The 20,617-nt window shown below is 45.7% G+C and overlaps 1 protein-coding gene across 2 annotated transcripts; it reads right to left on the bottom strand.

Moving 5' to 3' along the window:
- Positions 1-13,266: 13,266 nt before the first annotated feature.
- Positions 13,267-17,744, bottom strand: LOC101765038 (espin). 2 transcript variants are annotated; one of them, XM_004951220.2, is made up of 4 exons: positions 17,559-17,744; positions 16,253-16,991; positions 14,058-15,308; positions 13,267-13,723 (listed from the first exon to the last, which is right to left on the bottom strand). In XM_004951220.2, the coding sequence occupies exons 2-3, from the start codon at positions 16,961-16,963 to the stop codon at positions 14,151-14,153; spliced, it is 1,869 nt and encodes a 622-aa protein (XP_004951277.1). In that variant the 5' UTR covers positions 16,964-16,991; positions 17,559-17,744; the 3' UTR covers positions 13,267-13,723; positions 14,058-14,150. The 2 variants fall into 2 exon arrangements, with proteins under 2 accessions (XP_004951277.1, XP_022682789.1); XM_022827054.1 differs by lacking the exon at positions 17,559-17,744 and adding an exon at positions 17,095-17,552.
- Positions 17,745-20,617: the final 2,873 nt, after the last annotated feature.

Here is a 20,617-nt window from a genome sequence, read left to right as displayed (position 1 = left end):
AAGACTACCATATGCATCTTGTATAACAGAAATGTAAATACATGAACAATAACCATACGTCCGTGGTATCATGTAACTACATAGAACTTGTAATGATAAATCGAACGGCACTTTCATTAAATGAATTAACTAAATATGCGACTAATTTATATCGTCATAGCTGCCGGTTAGAAATATTATACACTTAGCTTGGTAATCCTGGTTTTCCCGTGACATTTCTCTTAGACGGAAAGTTCTCGTTTGTACCCAAGCAGCAGGGTTGGCATAACACTGAGATCCAGAATATCATTAATGTTACCAATGAAGTTGTGCTGCTAAACCTTGCTAAAAACTGGGCTCGCCGTATCTCATCATGGAAATGATTTACACGTCTTTAGTTAAACTTTAAATTTTTTCCTACTAAAATTTAAAATTTGACTTTAAATTTTAGTAGGAAAAAAAGACGTACAAGAAAACTTTAAATCAGAAGAAGGACGGATTTGGTTAAGAAAAAGGCGGTCGTCATTTCTAGTGAGAGAAACATTTGCATCCATGGGCTAGATCTTCTGCAGGGAACGTGAAGCAAAATTTTGGCTTCATCGTCTCGTCGTCTGACCACAGGTATCCCTACCCACCCATGTGCCGAGGTTGGTTGCGCTGGTGGTTCGGCAGAATTAAGACGTGCATTTATTGACGAGGAGCTGCACGCCGCGCCGGTACACACACGAGAAAAAAGTCTTGGCGTCGCAGCACGGATGGCAGCGCCGGCTCCAGCTAATCCCCTGTTTTGGCGGGCAAAATTTACGAAGCCTCGACAAGAATCAATCGGGGGATAATCACAATTCCCTCCTCCTATTTTACATAATTCACTTCATATATATATTTTCAAATTTACGACCTCTTGGAATGGCAAATAAGGAACTGCAAAATTTTACAATGACGAATTCATGGAACAACAAACGGGAGCCAACTGTCTTGTGAAATGGAATTTCCCTTTAGAAAAATGTACGCTCTCTCCATCCTAAACGCAAATACTTCTCCTAAAAATGAATTATTCTACCCAAATTGGTATGTGCATAGGGGCAAGCACGAATGCAGGATCATTTGACTTCCTTATTAATCTATCTTAAATTTCTAGAATAATTATATTTTTTGTTGAAACGAATGGAGCGAATATTAAGGAATGGAGTAGTACATGTTTAGGATGCGCCATAGCACTACTTTAGTATATAAACATAACAAGAGGGGCGAAAGCAACATTACAATGGCTTTCTTGCAGGAGTACGTACACTGTACGTGCAACCGCAACGACCTGTTGGTAGTAATTATGGGCGTGATCGTGCCCCCAACTTGGATGGCTTTGGAGTTACGAGAGACGGAGGCGCCGCGCCCGGCCGGGCGGGAACGTGCACAAGAATGGCGCCTGAGATTGTGGCTCCACGGCAGCACATGCGCCTGGACGGAATAATCCATCAACACTCCATTCTAATCCGACGAACAATCATCAGCTTTGTGCAAAGATGCAGCGCCAATTTACCGTCGGCTCTCTCAATGCCGCCCACTGCCATTTACCGTCGGCCTAGTTGTGTGGTCTTGCCGTGCTGCAGTTGTACGATAACCGGTGGAATATTAACGGTAAAAAAAGAAGTGATTTTGAATACCGAATCGGGTCAAACCACACTTCATAAAAAGAGAAAGGATGGAATAGTAATCTAAGTTGGAAAAAGAAAAGAGTTGCTCCATCGTTGTTAATTATATAAAAGACAGGCACCTACTAGATAACAAAGCATGTTTGATTCCTTATATTCCTCTGGTCAGCAATAACTAACGTTCTGTGGTTTTAGAACACAATTTTGACTAGTGTTTTTGTTACAAAGCATTTTATATAACATGTCAAAAGTAGTATTTCTTGATAATTCCGTTCGGACCATTTTAAAATACCAGAGAGAAAAAAGGTATTTTGCAACCAGAGTTTAAAGATGGTTAACTTGAAAAGGTGATCCCAAAATACTAAAGCTGCCACTTATCCGTGAATTAGACCAGGAACACCAAACTTAAAAGCACTAGCGGAGGCGATGATGCAGAGGTACGTGCTACGGGCGCGCTGCAATCTGCATGTCGTTGAATGATGCCGGGAGTACTTGGGGCCTTGGGGGCAAAGATGGCAGTCGCGAACGCGAGTACACCATGATGATCCGATCCCCTCCGCCTGGGACGACATGCACCACGGTGTGTGTCTGCAGCCTGCCCCTCCGATCTGGTCCTCTCCTTGGATCCAGATCACGATACAAGATTTGTAGCGAATTGTCCTCGGCCAGCAGTGCCTTGCAGGCTTGCAGCATGATCTCATATGCACGGACGACGACGTACGGTCGGGTCCCGGGTGAATAGCATCTCCAACGGACGACTCTTTATTTGAGTCTCTATCCAGGTTGGCAAAATAATTTCTCTCTATATTAAGTTGTTGATTCTAACAGATTATCTATTTCTTATTCTACAAATCCCAATAGCCAGTGTCATCTCTAAAGGTGTGATTGGATGCCTACAGCTCCTAGCCAGCCCGTTCCTAGGAACCAAGCTCTCGGTGGCCAGGCTGAGGGCATGCAAGAGCTCTTTGTTTGGTTGTATGAATCCACACGTGCAGGTTACAAAGAGCAAATGATTGGTTATCTGCATCTCCCACATCTATGACATGCAGACCATGTGCTTCTGCGCGCATCGCATGAGCCAAGCTCTGGAGAAACGCCCAATCTCTCTGCATGGCGGGAGCTTGGCTAGGAGGCCGCTTTTGCACCTCGGGGGCCTGACCCAACCCTGATGCAGGCATCTAAACGTGCAGACCTTGCATCCTAGGGACCTGGATGGAGGGGCTGTAGGCATCCAATCACACCTTAAAAATCCGCACTCTTCATCCACTCCAACAGCATCTCTATTTGTACTACAACGGCCTCTCTATTTTGCACTCTCCATTCTGGCAATTTACTGCGCGTGGGACCCACATTTTGGCAAGGCAAGTTAGCTTGCCAAGTTTAGCAAGTGTAAGTGGAAGTTTGGCAGGTCGGATACGATGGAGAACCAATTAACAACCATATTGGACCACGATTTTCGTACTCACTTGACAAATTTTGATTCGGAGAATCAGATAGCTCTCCAACCCGAGTGTGTGAGGTGAGGACGTGAGGTCCATCCACTCTAGCTATCCGCCCCCCATGCAGCACAGTCAGTCACAGATGAGACGGCACCCCACGTTCCAAGTTGCACGGGCGAGCTGGGCGTCGGGGTCGACCGTCGGTGCTCTGCTCTCTGCCGGCTGGAGAACACGATCGAACTCAACACGCATGGCCGATCCAGCAAAAATGGTGCCACCAGTTTTGCCATCATGGACGCACCGCACTGCACTGTTCTTGGACTGGATATGCGAGCGGGACAGCGAGTGTTGTGGCCCGAACGTTGGGGGATTGGATTCTGCAGCAACATGCAGCCGTCTCCCAGCAAATTGCTGGAAAGAGGGATAGAAGAAACAAAAGAGGGAGGTCAAACCGTCAAAGAAAGAGAGAGAAAGAAAAGGAGAAACAAAAGGGATAAAATGGAATTGGAGGCTCGTTCTTGCCTTTGACGTCTTTCGGGCTTTGCCTTTGATGAGTGGGCATCCAACCAAAGCCGAAAAGAAGGCGATGACCGGCGGGGGACTGGGAAGAAGACCCACAGGTCGCCGGACTACCGCCTCAATGCCTCATACTAGTAGATAGGTCTTTTCCAAAAGGAAAAAAAAGAGAGAGAGCCAGCGCCAGCAGCTCCATCTTCGTACAGGTACTGAGGCACTCCGTACACCGGAGGACAGCCCGCGTCCGAATCCGGTAGATCGATACGGCTAGTCGGCTACGCCTACCGCCATCACTTTTCTTCCCCTTGTCCGTCATCACGTCACAGCACGAATCCTATGCAGATCTCGTCCATCGCCATGCGGCCAGGAGCTGAGGAGCTCAGGAGCAGCAGCCTCACGATGATGAATCCCTCGCTTTCTTTCCTCTGCTCTCCTCGCCTGATCGCCTCTGCTTGGGTTGGTGTGGACACCACACCACGGCAGGCAAGGCAAGGGCGGCACATGGATCTGCGGGGGACGGGACACGGGAGTTTAATGAGCAGCTGTTGCTACCCTACCCTACCTACGACTACTTAGTACTCCCTGCGTCCAGGAAAAAAAAAAGTAATTTAAAAAGTTCTTCAAAAAAGAATACAAATAGTAACGTAGATGCACGTAGCAATTTAGGCTGTGAGTTAGTGCCAGCTAAATACTTATAAAAATTTAATTTAATTTAATTTCTTAGAGTGGTTGGTGCTACCTTCCATTTAAAATAAAAATATTGTTGGAATAGAGGTACACGTATCATTTTACTTATTTATTCTTTTGTCCGAAGAATGTTTAGAGTGCATTCCTCCCGGAAGGAAGGGAGTAGGATGACGACGACGCTGCTGTAGACTGTAGTAGCAGCCGCAGGGCACTGTGCCCGCTCTGCGCTGCCTCTGCTCGCAGTCTGCCAGGGGGAAAAGCTTGCCAGGGCCGGGCATGCCAACCTTGGGCCTTGGCAAATGGCTGGCCCCTCCTCCCCACCCCGCCTCTTCGCGCTCTAGGTCAGCTAGGTCAATTGTCCCCGAGTCAAACAAACACATCCACAAGATTTTTTTTTTAAAAAAAACAAAAACATCTAGTTTTGCGTCGAGGCTAGATACTTGCAAAGTAATTTTACCAACTTTTGTGTAAAAAATCGGGTAATGAGAGTTAAATTTTGTGTACCAACTTTTGCTATTTGCAGAAAGATTTCGCTATTCCAAACATCGATGGTAAAGCCTAATCCAAACATGATGATGGCGTCAGGTTCAGACGGGGAGCGTTCCGGTACGTTTGTTCCTTTGTTTATTTTTAGCACGTATCACATCGAGTGTTTATATACTAATTAGGAGATTATCTACAAAATCCATTACACAGATGGAAGCTAAACGGCGAGACGAATCTATTAAGCCTAATTAATCTATCATTAGCAAATGTTTACTGTAGCAACACATTACAAATCATGAACTCATTAGGCTTAATAGATTCGTCTCGCCGTTTAACCTCCACTTATATAATGAATTTTGTAAATAGTCTACGTTTAATACTTCTAATTAGTATCTAAACATTCGACGTGATATGTGCTAAAAATAAGCAAAAGTAACCCACCAGCCCCCTTCATCGCGAAATTGTGCGCGCGTGTGCGTTCTGCGGTGTTGAGGTTCCGTGTGGGCAGGGCTCATCTGACTATCTGAGCAGTGCACGCACAGAGGAGCAGCAGCATGAACAAACGCATTGTAAGATAGGGCCGTAAGATTTTACATTTTCAAGCCACCGGCATTGTAAAAGCCAGTTGATAGCAGTAGCCCAGGAGTGGTTTGGATCCTAAACTCGATGGTACAAGTTGGATCCAAACTGGCACGTAACACCGTGCCACGTTGGGGCGCGGAGCTGAGCAAGCTACTCTGCCGCCGCTGGCTCGCTAGCCCGCAGAGCAGAGCAGAGCACAGGGGAGGAGGCAGAGATGCCTGCGCGCGCGTGCAGACAAGCGCTCCACAGTGCATGCCGTGCCCGTGCGTGAGCTCTAGCCAAGGTAGCCTGGCTGCAGCCTGCTACATCCTCGTAGTAGCTGTATCCTGTTGCGGTGCGTAGCGTAACGTGAAGAAGGTTGACGCCGATGGATCATCAATCAGTCGCCCATGCATGGCTCATGGCAGACTTTCGCTTGTACCGGGTGCGCACGCCAAGGACGGAGACGGACGGGCGGACCCAAAAATCAGCTTCTCGCCCGGGGAAGATCGCAGCAGAGGCTGCCCTGCCCTGCCCCTGCCCGCACGACGATGTGCTCGCTTCGTGCCGTCAGTCCGAAACCCTTCTTCCCCATCCCTTTTCTTCCACCGTTTCGCGTGCAAATATAAAAAGCAACCCTGTGTTCAGTCACGGTGTACTACCAGGATTTACTGATTACTTCTATTAAACTACGTACTAGCAATAGTAGCCTGTACATTTACGCTGTCGATCACCTTTGTTTTTCGCAAATATCATCTTACCATGCAATGTGTGCATCATTCGAACAACCACAAAAAGCAAAAGACGAGAAATCTCATCATCCGCGAGACAGAGATGGAGACATACATGAGTTGATCGATGAGATCCCATCATTCCAGCACAAAAAAGCAAAAGAGCTCCGGCTCTGATGATTGAAAGAACCTCCGTAGCCGTGCACGATTCTTTTGACACCATTATAGGCTTCGTCCCATCCTACATCATACATTTTATATACACATGCTATCCATCTCGGAATTTCTTGCCAAACCATTATTCTCGTGTAGGAAAGGAAACCAGCATTCCCCTCTGTTCTTGGCCGTTACAGTGGGATGGAACACTACGAGATAAGAGTCTGATTGCTAATGGGTGATGGCCCCCCTCTGTTCTTGGCTTTGCGAGGGTGTGCCCCCCGGGAGACAGGGCATGGTGGGTGGGATGGGTGAATCATGAAGGTTTCAGGCCTTCGATCAGGGGCAGGCCAGGCCAAAGCCGGGGGACCTGCGCCAGCACCCAGCAGTACAGTCACGGCGTATATGCCGTTGTATCCATCCATCGAAGTCAGCTCACATCAAACCAACCATGCATCTATCCAAGGGTTTCTGGATGGATTCGCCACCCTAGCTTCCTTTGAGACATGCTGCATGCGTAGGAGGGGGGCCGGTTTGCATGCATGCAAAAAGCGCCTTGCCTTACATCATGGTCCTCCGATCCCTCCCTGGGATCGGATTGGACGGCTGTAGCGAGCTCCCCTTGTAGTGTGCTTGCTAGATTGGTCCACCGCAACTCCACACAACGGCACCTTCAGAATGGCTTTTTGCTCCTGTTCAAAATACATGTTGGTTTAGGATTTTTGTCGGTCAGGTTTGTTTTGCTTTGACCATATATCAATGCGTGAAAGATTGTACAGGCTGGCAATTTAAGATACATTTTATTCACTAGGTTCACCATAAAATGGAATATTTAATTACATGTATTTGAAATGCCATTTTTTTTGGAGAAATTAATGGCCAAAGCTTTGACTTGTAGGCTGCGTCAATGAATCGATGATGTTCTAAATGGTGTGTATTTTGAACCACGGACTAATTCAAAAGTTTGAAATACAGCATAGATACTTTTAATTATATGTGAAATGGCCTTTAGTCTAATGGTTAGAGCATAGATACTTTTAATTTTACTTTATGTGTGAGAGGGAACTTTGTCATTGAATGTGTCGGTTTCTTCAAGATTGTCTAAACCCCACCCTTGAACTTTGTCAACAAATACAGCATTGAACTTGTCAACACCAGATTGTCTACACCCCACCCTTGCTGCTCTCTTGTGTTCAGCATTGAATGCATTAACGACTGAAATCTTAAGATCGTGTTCTTTTAAAAGACTAAGCGCAAAAAGTATGGCTTCACTTCTGCTCAATTCAACTTACGCTCTAATCCCTCTCGTAGCCCAACCATGGTGTACGGAGGAGGAGGAGCAGCTCCTGCCCAGCCAAAGCTGGCGCGGGTCGACAGCCCAATCCGCCTGAAAAGGAGGGTAAGCCAACAAAGCGATCGGGTGGTGGAGCACAAGTGGGGGACGAAGCCTTTGATGGTGATGCGCATCCATCTTTTACGCGTGTTGCCCGTCTGCGTACTTGTGTGCCGCAGCAGCCTAGCAGGATAATGGGCTCACTCTGACACTGCACATTCTCGTAGATCACAAGAGAAAAAGGTCTCTAATGATACCAGTACTACTAGCAGCAGTATCTGCTTCTTTACATGGGTGTATTTGTATATACATAATTAGCATTTCTTAAGAGCATAAGCAGGATTAGCAGTTGCTAGTACCAGCGCACACTGTGCGGTATCAACATCATAATGTTCTCTGTCAGTCCTGGATTGTTCTCTCTGCCTGATTTCAAGTCTGCCAATTTTTTTTTCTCGAACCCAAGTCCTTGCCATGATGTTCTGGGCTTTGGAACGAATCTGAACCGACCACCATTGTCGGCTAGAGGTTATTGGTGTCAAGATTCTTCCCCTGTTCGAGCACAAGCATCACAGTTCATGCTGGATGCGGTCAAGAACCCCTCATTAAGAAATCACGTCACATATATAATCCAATGTTCATGCTGTTTTTTTTTTTGACAATGTTCATGCTGCTAATGCAGCTAACCAGCCTACTAGCCTCTACTATGCTTTGCTTATTCATAAGCAAACATCTCCATGGAGACAAGGAGGCCAGACAAACTCACCCTGCTACCAGCAATAATGTTGTGTTGGTTAGGACAGGTGACAGAGAGGGGGGCAAATGATTGAAAACGCCTAGCTCAAAGCAAGTGCATCATCCCTCTTGCCTGCATATGCATCCAAACAAAACCAAACCTTGCCTTGCATGCCCTTGTCCCTGTGTCCCCCCATCCACCACGAGAGACACCAGCAAATCAAGACACACACATGGTGACACAGCCACACAAGCTACACTACACACGCACCATTTCTAGTTTCTACTGTTCCAATTGCAACCTGAACACTACTTGGTGTTTGGTTCTTTAGTCCGGATTAAAATTCATATCACATCGAATATTCGGATGTTAATTAGAAGGATTAAATATGAGCTAATTATAAAACTAATTACACGGATGGAGGCTAATTCACGAGACGAATCTATTAAGAGTAATTAATCCATCATTAGCACATGTTTATTGTAGTACCATATTGTCAAATCATGAACTAATTAGACTTAATAGATTCGTCTCGCAAATTAGTCTCCATATGTGCAATTGGTTTTATAATTAGTCTATATTTAATACTTCTAATTAGTATTTAAATATTCGATGTGACAGAAATTTTAGGAGATCTAAAAAACCCAAGATCCCCTTGTATTGCCCTACACCTATTGCCAATAATATTGTATTGTACGAGTATTGAGGTATGGCCACTGGGCAGAGGTTTCTTGCAATCTTTTGCTAGTTTGTGCTAGTGTCTAAAAGGTTGGAGCTCCCGGTCACTGTTGCATGCTGTGGCTGCAGCCTGCAGCTGAGCCTGAGACACAGCAGCAGTCAGGCCCCTTGCCACTGCAGAGCACAGTAGTGTATGGCTATATCTCCCTGGCCATGTTTAGTTACTCCCAACTTCCAACTTTGACACTATGCAAAAAGAAGATTCCCCATCACATCAAACTTGCGGTACATGTATGGAGTACTAAATGTAGATGAAATTAAAAAGTAATTGTACAGTTTTGTTGTACTTTACGAGACGAATCTTTTGAGCCTAATTAGTTAATATTTGGACAATAATTCACAAATACAAACGAAACGCTACAGTGTGCTACAGTGCTGTAACAGTAATTTGGCACCTCCCAAATTGGCCAACTAAACAAGGCCCCTGTCAGCTTTAGAATCCAAAACAGTCTAAACAACGCCTTTAAAGCGGGCCAGACGTGAGGTAAAGCTAAAGTCCAAAAGCCCTTGCATTTGCATGCACGAAAAGCTATCAAAGCCCAAAGCTGAAGGACAGTGTAGTGGAAAATGTTGTTGCTTAACAGTTCTTAATCTCTCCCTGAACAGTGCCATGCATTGGTCTCCGTGCATGGATGCATGAGTGCCTATCAGGCATCAGCCATCATGTGTGTCTCTCGTTACACTTTGTTCAGTGTGAATGTGTGATGGCTGATGAAGTTTCAGACTACTCCAGCCCAGCCTACCTGGATCAATGGATGGTAGCTAGGGGTACTGGAGAACGTGGCAGCTCTAGAAGTTGAGGGATTTACTGCTACTGGTATTGCTGTTCATCTTCTATTGTAGTAGTAAGAAAGCCTTCTCCTGTGAGATGCTTTTTGAGTAGTACACCGTGTAATTATAAATGTGTGGCAATGCAATGCAGACGCTGCTGCCTGCAGATGAACAGCGGCTGCCGTAAACTTGCTGGTTCAAGAACAGGATCGACAGTGGCAATTCAATTCAGATCTCGTCTGGTACTGAAGTGAGGTGACACAAAATCTGTCAACATGCTACTGGAAGTCTGGAACTAGCATCAAGTAGGGTTGGTTGCCTTGGAGTCTTAACTCTTAAGCCTTAAAGCTTTTGCATCAAAACCATCCTTTTTGGGCCATGTTTAGTTACTCCCAACTCCCAACTTTGACACTATGCAAAAAGAAGATTCCCCATCACATCAAACTTGCGGTACATGCATGGAGTACTAAATGTAGATGAAATTAAAAACTAATTGCACAGTTTTGTTGTACTTTGCGAGACGAATCTTTTGAGCCTAATTAGTCAATATTTGGACAATAATTCACAAATACAAACGAAACGCTACAGTGTGCTACAGTGCTGTAACAGTAATTTGGCACCTCCCAAATTCCCCAACTAAACACGGCCTTGCTTTTGATGCCTCGCAAAGATGGTTTCTGTTGTGCCTTTCACTTTCGCTGAATCAGTGGTAGAGCATCTGCTTTGATTTCCCCCTCTTCTCGGTGCCGTTTGATTGATTGATGTGCATCGACTTGCGCTGCAAATAACCAGTTAGATGAGACAACTTGATGTTACTGTGCATCAGTAGCAGCTATTAACCTCTTCTCCACTCAAAATAAAATATCAAGCAACTATGGCAGCTACGACGAATAGAGTACCTGTACAGAGACAACACGCAACAGTCCATACATGCGGGCACCTAAAGGAGCTGATCATGGCACTATGCCACAGCAGTAATGTGGATCATCAGATTCATACCTCCTTTTCTCCTGTCTTCGAGAATGTACAGTAGCGTCAGTGAACCAATGTTTGGAACAATGCAAATGGGGACACAGCGATTCAACGAACAAGTGCTCCTTGTTGGGGTCTTCACAGCCTCGCCGCCTGTGTGGTTTCATGGGCAAATGCTTGCTTGTTGGGATTTGGAATTTTGGATGAGAGCGAACAAAGGGATAGTGCTTGCTTGTTGGGCATTTCAGTCAGGTGTGGTGTGTCCCTTCGTGACATGCGTGTCCAAACAAACAGAAGCATGATTTAGCAGGATAAGTTTGTCTGGTTGCAAATGTAGCATGGCCTCCTGAACCCTCCTACTCTGTTCTCTCTCTCAGGTCTCTACTCTGTTCCCCAAGAAACAGGCATGTCAGTAACAATATTTAAGATAACTGCATCATTCATCAGCGCAAGAAAAATGTTGTTTCGAAAGAGTGATTGGGATTCCAGTCCCTACTGTTTAAGCGCAAATTCGAACAAAATTCTAAAACATTCTGAGGACAATGCAGAGCGAATACGCAAGAGGATCGCCGAATCCTATGTTGATAGCACGTACTAGGAGTGAAATTGTCAACAATGTTTGTTCACTGCACCTGGCAGGAAGACACGTGCGGGCCCGGGAGGACCGGAGCAAGTGACTGTAATGCTTGCGCTCAAACAGAAACAGAAAGCGAATCTTGAGATCCGGGAGCCCCTGCCGACAAATTTGAGCGGTTCATATTCAGTGCAAGCATCATGGCGACAACTTGGGTAGGAAGACAATGGCAAACATCGGATCAGGAAGATAGAATATACCGAGGACGGAATAGTAATGTGATATATGTGATGCACCACTAGTTTCTTCCTTGTGCAATCTTTGAGCCACCATTGTTCCACACAACAGAAAAATTATGTTTTTTCCTTCAAAAAATGCATCTCTATGTTTCAGTGTCCAAACTCCAAACGGTGGCAGTTCTTCAGTCAGATTGTAATAGTTGGGCCCCTGGTTTGTGTCTGAATCCATCCGCAAGAATTTGGGCCCCTTCGTTGCATTTACATGTGCATCTCATTAGCAGCAAGGAGGCCTGAACAGGTAAGTGGAGCCCATTGTGGTTTGGGCCACCAACTTCGTAACAACTGTGAGTCCGAAAAACCTATCTATCTTCCGGAGTAGGAAGGCACTGAATATTCGTGCGAGTAACGAGGTTTATCAGAGCTACATCTAAATCCTAGTTCACTTTCCTCCCTCCCCTACCTGTGCCGCCGCCCCTCCTCCCTCCACTACCGCCCCCTGTACGGGCCCCACCGCCGCGGCGGTCGGTTGGCGCGCCACCCTCGTCGGCTGTTAGAGTCGGAGAAGAAAATTGAATTCTACTTTTTTTTGAAAAATATTGTTGTAACTTTTTTTCGAAAAATGTTGGATTCAACTTTTTCTAAAAAAATATTGGCTCAACTTTTTCTAAAGAAATGTTGACTCAACTTTTTTCAAATAAATGTTGGCTCAACTTTTTCGAAGAAATGTTGGTTCAACTTTTTTTTCCGAAGAAACGTTGGCTCAACTTTTTGAAAAAAATGTTGGTCCAACTTTTTTTTAAAAAATATTAGGCAACATTTTTTATCTAATATTTTTTTAGTGAACCATCGTCAAATGGGAGGATTGGGAAAGAAGTTGAGGAAGAAAAAGATAAAGTTGAGATGGGCTGAAGTTTTAACTTCTACTTATCTTCCACAAGATACAATCCAGTGAATCGGGAGTGGCTAGATACAATCTGAGTGTTTTCTGGTCCTGCATCAATCGAATTTCCAACAAACTCATGCCACGTATGTAGTAGTGTTTGGTGAGGAAAAATCAGGTGAGGAGGAAATTCACTCGATTTCGAGAACCAGAGGCAACAGTCACCGGGACCTGTGCTTTTCTCTCGCTGCGCTGTGGTTCCAATCGCCATGGCCGCCGCATCGGGGATTTGTTAATCTCTTCAGTTCTCCTTCTCCATTGCTTGTCACCGGAACAATGCCATGACGCCTGAACATGGAGGCGCTAGCACCTGAAACTCAGGGACTTCATTCCTAGGGACTGCTTGTTCCAAGAATGCAGATAAAGAATGCGCGGGGGAGTTGAAATTAAGGAGCCAGTGCGTATTCCAATTCCACCAAGGTTGCTACATGTGTCCGGATGATGTGCGAAGCTGCATTTTCAAGACAGGAGCGTGTAACAAGAAAGAGCAGCAGCTACCATGTGAGCAAATGATTGGGACAGCTGCGTTTTCATTTTCTTCCCCATGGGGATTTGTCGATTTTTTTTTTGATAAAGGGGATTTGTCGATTTGATCCCATCGTGCAACATGCCCTAGGAACAAGTGCACCGGGGAAAAAAAAAAGCCCCTTCTCAGGATCATGGCGTTTCAGGGTTTTGAGTTTGAGCTAAAATCATATGCTTCATGTGCCAGATAAATGAAGCACTGAAGAACATGGCACCATCTCTCGAAATTGATCGGTGTATGACAAAACCAAATCACTTCTTATTACGCTTCAAGTTAATTAAACTCATGTCCGACAAAAAAACTGCACATACTATACGTTGCGAGCGTCTCACATTAGTATAGCTCAGCAATAGTTACACACAAACACAACTAAACTCAATTACTCAAAACACTCAAACGACACAGGCACTAACCCCTGCCTGCTGTGGCAAGGCAGCTAGAAATTGACGATCATCTGTCTGGTATCAGAGAAGTTGAAAATTGTAATCATTTTTTATTAGATTGCTACCGTGCTACAGCTCATACCACTGAATTGACAACCACCGAAATATCTGCCCATCTGCTTACCTTCCTTTGAAAATTACACCGGCACAAATTAGCAGCAAATTCCATACTAGCTTGTATCCTGTGAGTGACAACATGTGAAGGATCATGACGGCGTGGAAGCCCATCAAAGGTACCAAAATGATTGACCTGAAAATGAAAATGAAAATTGTTGAGATGTGCTGTCCACAAGATTCGCTGAAGACAAAGGATAGAACTTGGCAAATGAGTTTGCATGGCAACACAATGGGTTCAACGAGAAATAAAACAAGTCCAAATTTATGTAGGTGTTTTATCATGTGGGGGTGGTATTGGTATAATAGATCTCTTCCACATGATAATATTGTTAAGAGAACAGCATAACCAATCTTTATGCACACATAAGAGAAGGTATAATTCATTCTAGAGTAACATGCCAAACTCATCCAGAATAGTAACTGTCCTCAAGGAATTTGTATTTAAGAATGTATGCAATCACTAGTACCTGATTGATGGCTTGGTTAGCTCCAGCATCATGCAACTCAGTAGGATGATCAGCTGTGAGTAATACATATATACATATATCGTCAGTTAGTCCTTATGCCCCGAGGCGCAAGGGCTGGTTCATAAGTCTACTGTTCAGAGATGCATATTTCTTAGGTGTATGCCTGATCAGCCTACTGAAATAAGGAGATGGCTGGTCATTGTCCAGATGGACAGCTTCAATCTTGTCAACCAACGATGATGATGACCAAGAGGCAGAAGCTGGAACAGATTCAGGCTGTAACACTCCACTCTTCTTCATTGCTTCACTAGGTGAACTCGTGCCTGCATAGGTCCGCTTGTTGTTGAACAGGGAGCTGATCCTGGAGTACCTTTGCCTCAGAGGTGTCGGAGTCTCTCCATGGCTCCAGCTCTTAACAGAGTCCACTGACGAGGCATCATCATCCAGATCCTTTTGGCCTCCACCTGGTTTCTTCCCCTTGCGGCGAGGCCATTTGAGAAGGACCTTAATATGTTTCGCTGCATCTTGGAAAGAATTCAGCCTCTTCAGTTTGGGTCCTGGGATTTCAGCATCAACCCTACCAACACTAGAGGAAAATGATGTTGTCCTTTCACTGATGCCTGACACATCAATTCCAGCGTGAAGGAAAATCTCAGCATCTGATATCTTGAAAGATGTCCCTGGGCTTCCTACAATGCAGTGCATCTTCAGCTGAGATGCGATAGCTGACCTGGTCTCATGGTCCCTTGAATTTGTGATTCCACCTGCTAAAATCAGTTGTTTGATCAGTATTTCTGATGATGCCGTTCGAGGCTGTTTCCTGAGTAAATCCAGAGGAGTCATGCCATCATTGTCATGGATGTTGAGGTCAATAGAAGGCATGCTCATCAAGAGTTCAACAAGGTTCGAATGCAGATTGCCAACCACAGCCAAGTGAAGAACTGTCTTTCCATCGTCATTTTGCACATTTATAATGCTGCTGACATCCACGAATGCTCCACCAACTAATTGCCTTACAAGCTCCATCTGACGATCAAGCCTTCGGAATCCAGGAGTCCCAAAGCCAGTCAGTGCCATGTGAAGGAACGTGTCACCAGCTTCATTCGTTGCTGATATAAGAGATGGCGATGCAGTAATGAGAGCCTCGACCACTGGCAGATGGCCTCTAAAGGCTGCTATATGCAATGATGTATTCCCTTGGTCATCTACAGAGTTGGCTATATCAAAAGATGCAATGAGATCGTTGACAACCTGCAGTGTTTTGTCATAAATTCAGGTTAGTACTTTGTAAACTGTTTGTTAAAAATGATCTAGGATGCATTCCAAGGTATAAGCGTGGACCAAAAGAAGGAAGGAATGGCGTGAACTCTTCTCATGATTATTAAGAATCAGATCAAATGATCATCTTTCAATTAATGAACATAACCACTTAAAAAGGTTCCATACAAGCAATAGGGTGTACTAAATGGGCATGTGAACAAGAATTTCAATCACACATCAGCAATGAATAAAATCTAAAGTTGCTGCCAATAAAACTTTAACAAGTGTTTTGTCATGGGACTTAAACAACAAGCAATCTTTATGAAATCCCATTCCAGTGTCAAAAAAAAATAATGTCAATGCCAACAAGTACAATAATTAGTCTAATCAAGGCATACCACAAGTTTAATAAAAAAATTGTATGATTGATTAACATCCTGGCTAGCATGTGTACCGGATCAGTTAATGGGGGAATAAAGTCAAACACAACAAGAATTAAATAATTCTTAGATTACAGATCGGAGAAGCAGTATTAAGTCTAAATCAATTGGAGACAATGACCAACATGCTTCTTCCTCTCTGGAACTAAACCATGGAATATACAATTATACATAGCTAACAACAAGGATATCTGCGATGGGGACAGATGACAACCTGGCTAAAGTGTTCGCGAGATCAATCAACTAGAAGGTTCAAGTGAACGACAACAGTTACTGTAATTACTACTTACTAGGTAACCAAATTAGCCTTTTATATAGATGTAATAGTAAAAGCAAAGCTATATCGATCTGAGCTGCACGAGTTTGAAGAATCCGGTGACAATGTTCAGCAGATTGCATGTTCTATGAAACTGGAGTTCAATGGGACATATATGTAGATAACAACATACATCAATTCTGAAGAATGAAGTTGAGAAGAGAAATTGCAAAACATACCTCAACTTGTCCCCTTGCAGCGGCGGCGTGCAAGATTGTCGATCCCTGCGCGTCTCGGTATGCCGCGGCGTCGGAGCACCCGCGCAGGAGCTCCCTGAGCACCTCCAGGTTGCCTCCCCTCGCCGCAGCGTGCACGGCGCGGTTCATCATCTCGCGCCTGAATTCCTCACCAGGGCACGACGCCGGTGACAGGACCGCGTCGAGCAGGAGCCGGAACACCTCGGGGCGCCCGCTCCTCGCCGCGGCGTAGAGGATGTCGGTGACGCCGTACTCCCCCTCGCCGAACACGAGCAGCGGCTGCGCCGCGAGCAGCTCCCGGACGAACCCGGCGTCCCCGGCCGCGGCGGCCGTGTAGAGGAGCCAGCCGCCGTACCCGGCCCGGACGAGGCGGTTGTTGGGGCCGCCCTCGCCGCTGGGGTCGCAGTCGAGGAGGAGGCGGCGGGCGACGGCGGCGCGGTTCCTTGCGGCGTCCGCGAGGCGCGCGTCGTCGTCCCAGACGGACTCGAGGCGGCGGATGCGGCGGAGGGAGGTGAGCTTGACGAGGAGGTTGGCGTCGAGGCGGAGGAGCTCGCGGACGAGGTCGTAGTGGCCGCCGGCCGCCGCCCAGTCGATGGGCGTCGCGTACCACCACTGGTCCCCCGTGCTCTCCCACCGCAGCGGCAGGAACGGCTCCGCCGACCCCTCTGCCGCCGGCCGCGTCTCCATATCCATGAGCACCCGCCCAGCTATCGTCTACAAACTGGGGAGGGGATTGCACCGTCAATACCAAAAATTGCTCCTTGCCATGGATGAGGACCAGAGCCACGCCAAGAACAGAATCGACGCAGTTCCGAGGTGGCTACCGCTATGGTAACGCCTCGATCCGCAGCCTCCGGTGCTCAGCCAAGATAGCAGCAAGGTACGCGTCCTACGCCTGGGACGGCCCCGACGTGGTGCGGCGTTACCAAGGCGCCGGCCATGGCTTGGGATCGGGTGGAAAGAACCAAGAACCCCACAAGAAGCCGGTTAAAGTGAAAGGGGGGAGGAGAGACAATGACAAGGCATGCGCCATGTGAGCCCAAGACCCTTCCACCCACCGCAGTTTGGAAGGAGGACGAAGTCCAGCTCCAGCCAGGACGAAGTCATTCTATCCCACTCTATTCTCTCAGAAAAAGATGAGGGAACCTTGTAATAAAAGAAAAAAAACAGAGAATCTACCCCATGGCAAGAACCAGGAATGCAGGCGCAAGTTTTGCAGCGGAAGCAACAGTTTAGATGATAGAAAATCAGCAAGGAAACAAGAGAGCAGGCACGGATTTGGACTTACCTACTGTTCCTAGTTGCGTGAAACCTTCTACCCTCTGGCGTTTTGCCCTTGGCCTCAGTTTCTTCTGTTCACAATCATGGAGCACGCACGGTTGCGTGGAAGCTTTGAGTAGTCGAGCTGCATACGGATGCCGCAAGAGGTTTTGCATCTGCAGGCGTTGTGGTTCACACACATGCCGGTAGTGGAAAGTTTGAGGCCGACACGAGAGGATGGGAAGGGCCCAAGGATATAACACGCTAATGGGCCGTCGGCCGCGTCATACGTCGTCGGTGTGTCATTTTCTTTTGTCCCGGCCGGGTGTACGCGTTGCCGCTGGTGGCGTGGACACGAAATATAGGCACATGCAGTTTCAAAAAAAAATGATAGTATAATTCACATATTGTGTGTCAGGTCCAGCTAGGTGGCATGCAGAGTTACAGTCTTTTCTTTGGGCAATGTCAGGAGCTTTATTCACTGGAAACATGGTTACAGTCATTGGCGCGAGTGCCTCTAAAAGAAAGTCTGGGACACTAGCACATTCATGCGTGCTACTCTATTAGCATCTTGACAACTGACAAGCATAAGTAAACTTAACAGATAAACATTATCTAAATCCTAGACATCATGCCAGATACCTGCAAGTTGCAAGCATCGACCGTTCACCATCACAAGAATTTAGCAAACTTATTATAAGACTGATGCTATCTGATTCCACTATGATCTTGTTGAAACCCATGACGATTGACGTACGAAGACCATCCCTCGCTGCCACAGCTTGGCATCAGAACATCCTAAAGATTCTCGTAAAAACGTGCTTCAGCCGCCACAAAAACACCATGCTCATCTCTGATCACCACATTGCTTGATTAAAAGGTTTTCCCAACTGTTGAAATGTAGTACTTATTTAAAAAAAAACTAGTAATAAGCTCTCAAGTGCATGGAGCAAGCCGACCTATGCCGAGCCCCCCGACGACAGCGTGGGTTGGGGGCGCAGCGCCCTCGTGGGAAACACACTCTACTTCGTGCTAGAGAAATATGACAAAATCCTTGAGTATGATTTGGGCACGCCGAAAATGTCTATGATAGAACTACCTTATGTGCGTACCAAGATGTTATTTAGGAATTTTGCGTCAATTGAGCTCACCAGCTATGGAGGATGGCCGGCTGGGATTCGCAAGAGTCGAGGAATCAAATGAACTATGCCTGTGGTCGAGGGAGGAGGGCATTGAAGTTGCAAGAGATGAGGACAATGAAGTTACAGGATGGACACTATGCAAAATCATTGATCTCAAGAAGTTATTCCCTCTCGTTAATTCCACAACCCTCGATAATTGCCTGGTTGGCTTTGCGGAAGGTGTTTGTGTAGCTTTCGTAGCAGTGAAAAAAGGGCTTTTTACTGTTGATATGAAGTCTGGACTGATGAGGAAGGTACATGAGGGCTGCTGCATCTGCTGTGCTGTTCCCTACGTTAACTTCAGCACTCCAGGTACTGGTCTATGTGACAATCTTTATCCTGTTATAGCTCTGCTTATTTGTGCAGTTGTGCTCTGCAAATTACACCTGCGCGCTAATCTGATAAGTCTAGATCTAGATGCAATTGCAGCTGTCAACCTGATATGCAATTAAACCTGCCAATGTGATATGTATAGTATGGATTCGATTACATCTGTTAATCTGATATGCATCACACCTATTAATCTGATATGGTTTCTATTTCATTGAGTGGGAAAGCCAACATGAGCTTTTGTAGTTCAAATGTCAACCTGTCGCCTACCTGAAACCATGTGCATTCCTGCTATGAATAATGCTTACGATATGTGTCATTTAGCAACATAGAAAAGTGGTTGATGATATTGATATCTATACTGAAAAAGAGTGAGGTTTGTCTGGAGTTTAAGCCCATCGTCTCTTATTGATCAAGTGCGGCTGTTAGATGTGCTGGATTGTCTGTGAACAATAAGTTGGCTCTGTTTACCGTTTTGGTTAATAATCATTAGCAGTAATTTACTTCTTGTAGTTTATTTGAAACATATTTTCCCAATGTAAGCTGCAGCATTGCGAGCGTCCTCTACGGATGATGGTCCAAGAGTGCACACCTCCAGAGCTTGAAATGTTAAAAGGCATTAATGTGCAAGCAGCGGTCGTCATGCATGGTTGAGGCAAAATTGTGCGGCCACAGTAATGAACACCGTGTGGTTTATGTTTGGACAAGCTCTTTAGCATCACTAGAATTGTTGGTGCTGCTGGTTTCAATCTGCTTTCCTTTAGGGTTTCTGTGCTTCTTAAGGCTCTTTTATCTCAATATTTTAGATCGATCAGTGTTCATTGCATGCTCTGTTGGGCTTATCTGTAAGCAGGTGGTGGGGAAAGAAGCGATAAGCAATAATTTAGTACATGAGTTCGATGGGTGATGTATTGAGTGGTGGGCTTGTTTTGTTGGCCCACTCATCATTGAGAACAAAATTCGATCATTTTAACTTTAGTTTTTTTCTTCACTCTACACACTATGCTTGCTGTGTTTGTATTCCCATGTTCCACACAGCCATTTTCATATTATTCCTCTGTCTTCCATTGCTCTGTTTTGGTACAGCAGCTTTGAGAGATAATCAGACAAAAGTATGCGGCATTTTGGAACCAGGACCAGGTGTCCAGGTCATTCAGTGTTTCAACTTTTCATTCCCTTGAAAAAAAAAAGATGAGGGAACCTTGAACAAAAGATAACTAAATCATGGCAAGAACCAGGAACGCAGGCAAGTTTTGCAGCGGAAGCAACAGTTTAGAGGGTGCACAATCAGAAAGGAAACAAGGGAGCATGCACGGATTTGGGCTTACCTACTGTACTTTGTTGCCTCAAACTATCTACCCTCTGACTTTTGTCCTTGGCCTCAGTTTCTTCGGTTCACAATCCTAGAACACGCGTGCAGGTTGAAGCTTGAGTTACTTTACATATAGATACAGCAAAAGATTTTGTATCTTGAGGCGTTCTGGTTCACATGCTGGCGGTGGAAAGTTTGAGGCAGAGACGCGAGAGGATGCACATCCAACATTGGGGTTTCGTCACGCTCCCAGCTGCGCGCGTG

Source organism: Setaria italica, chromosome I (assembly GCF_000263155.2).
Source record: "Setaria italica strain Yugu1 chromosome I, Setaria_italica_v2.0, whole genome shotgun sequence".
In the NCBI taxonomy this organism is placed as follows: domain Eukaryota; kingdom Viridiplantae; phylum Streptophyta; class Magnoliopsida; order Poales; family Poaceae; genus Setaria; species Setaria italica.
Note: the sequence above shows the minus strand (reverse complement) of the source record. Positions and strands in the feature narration are given on the sequence as shown.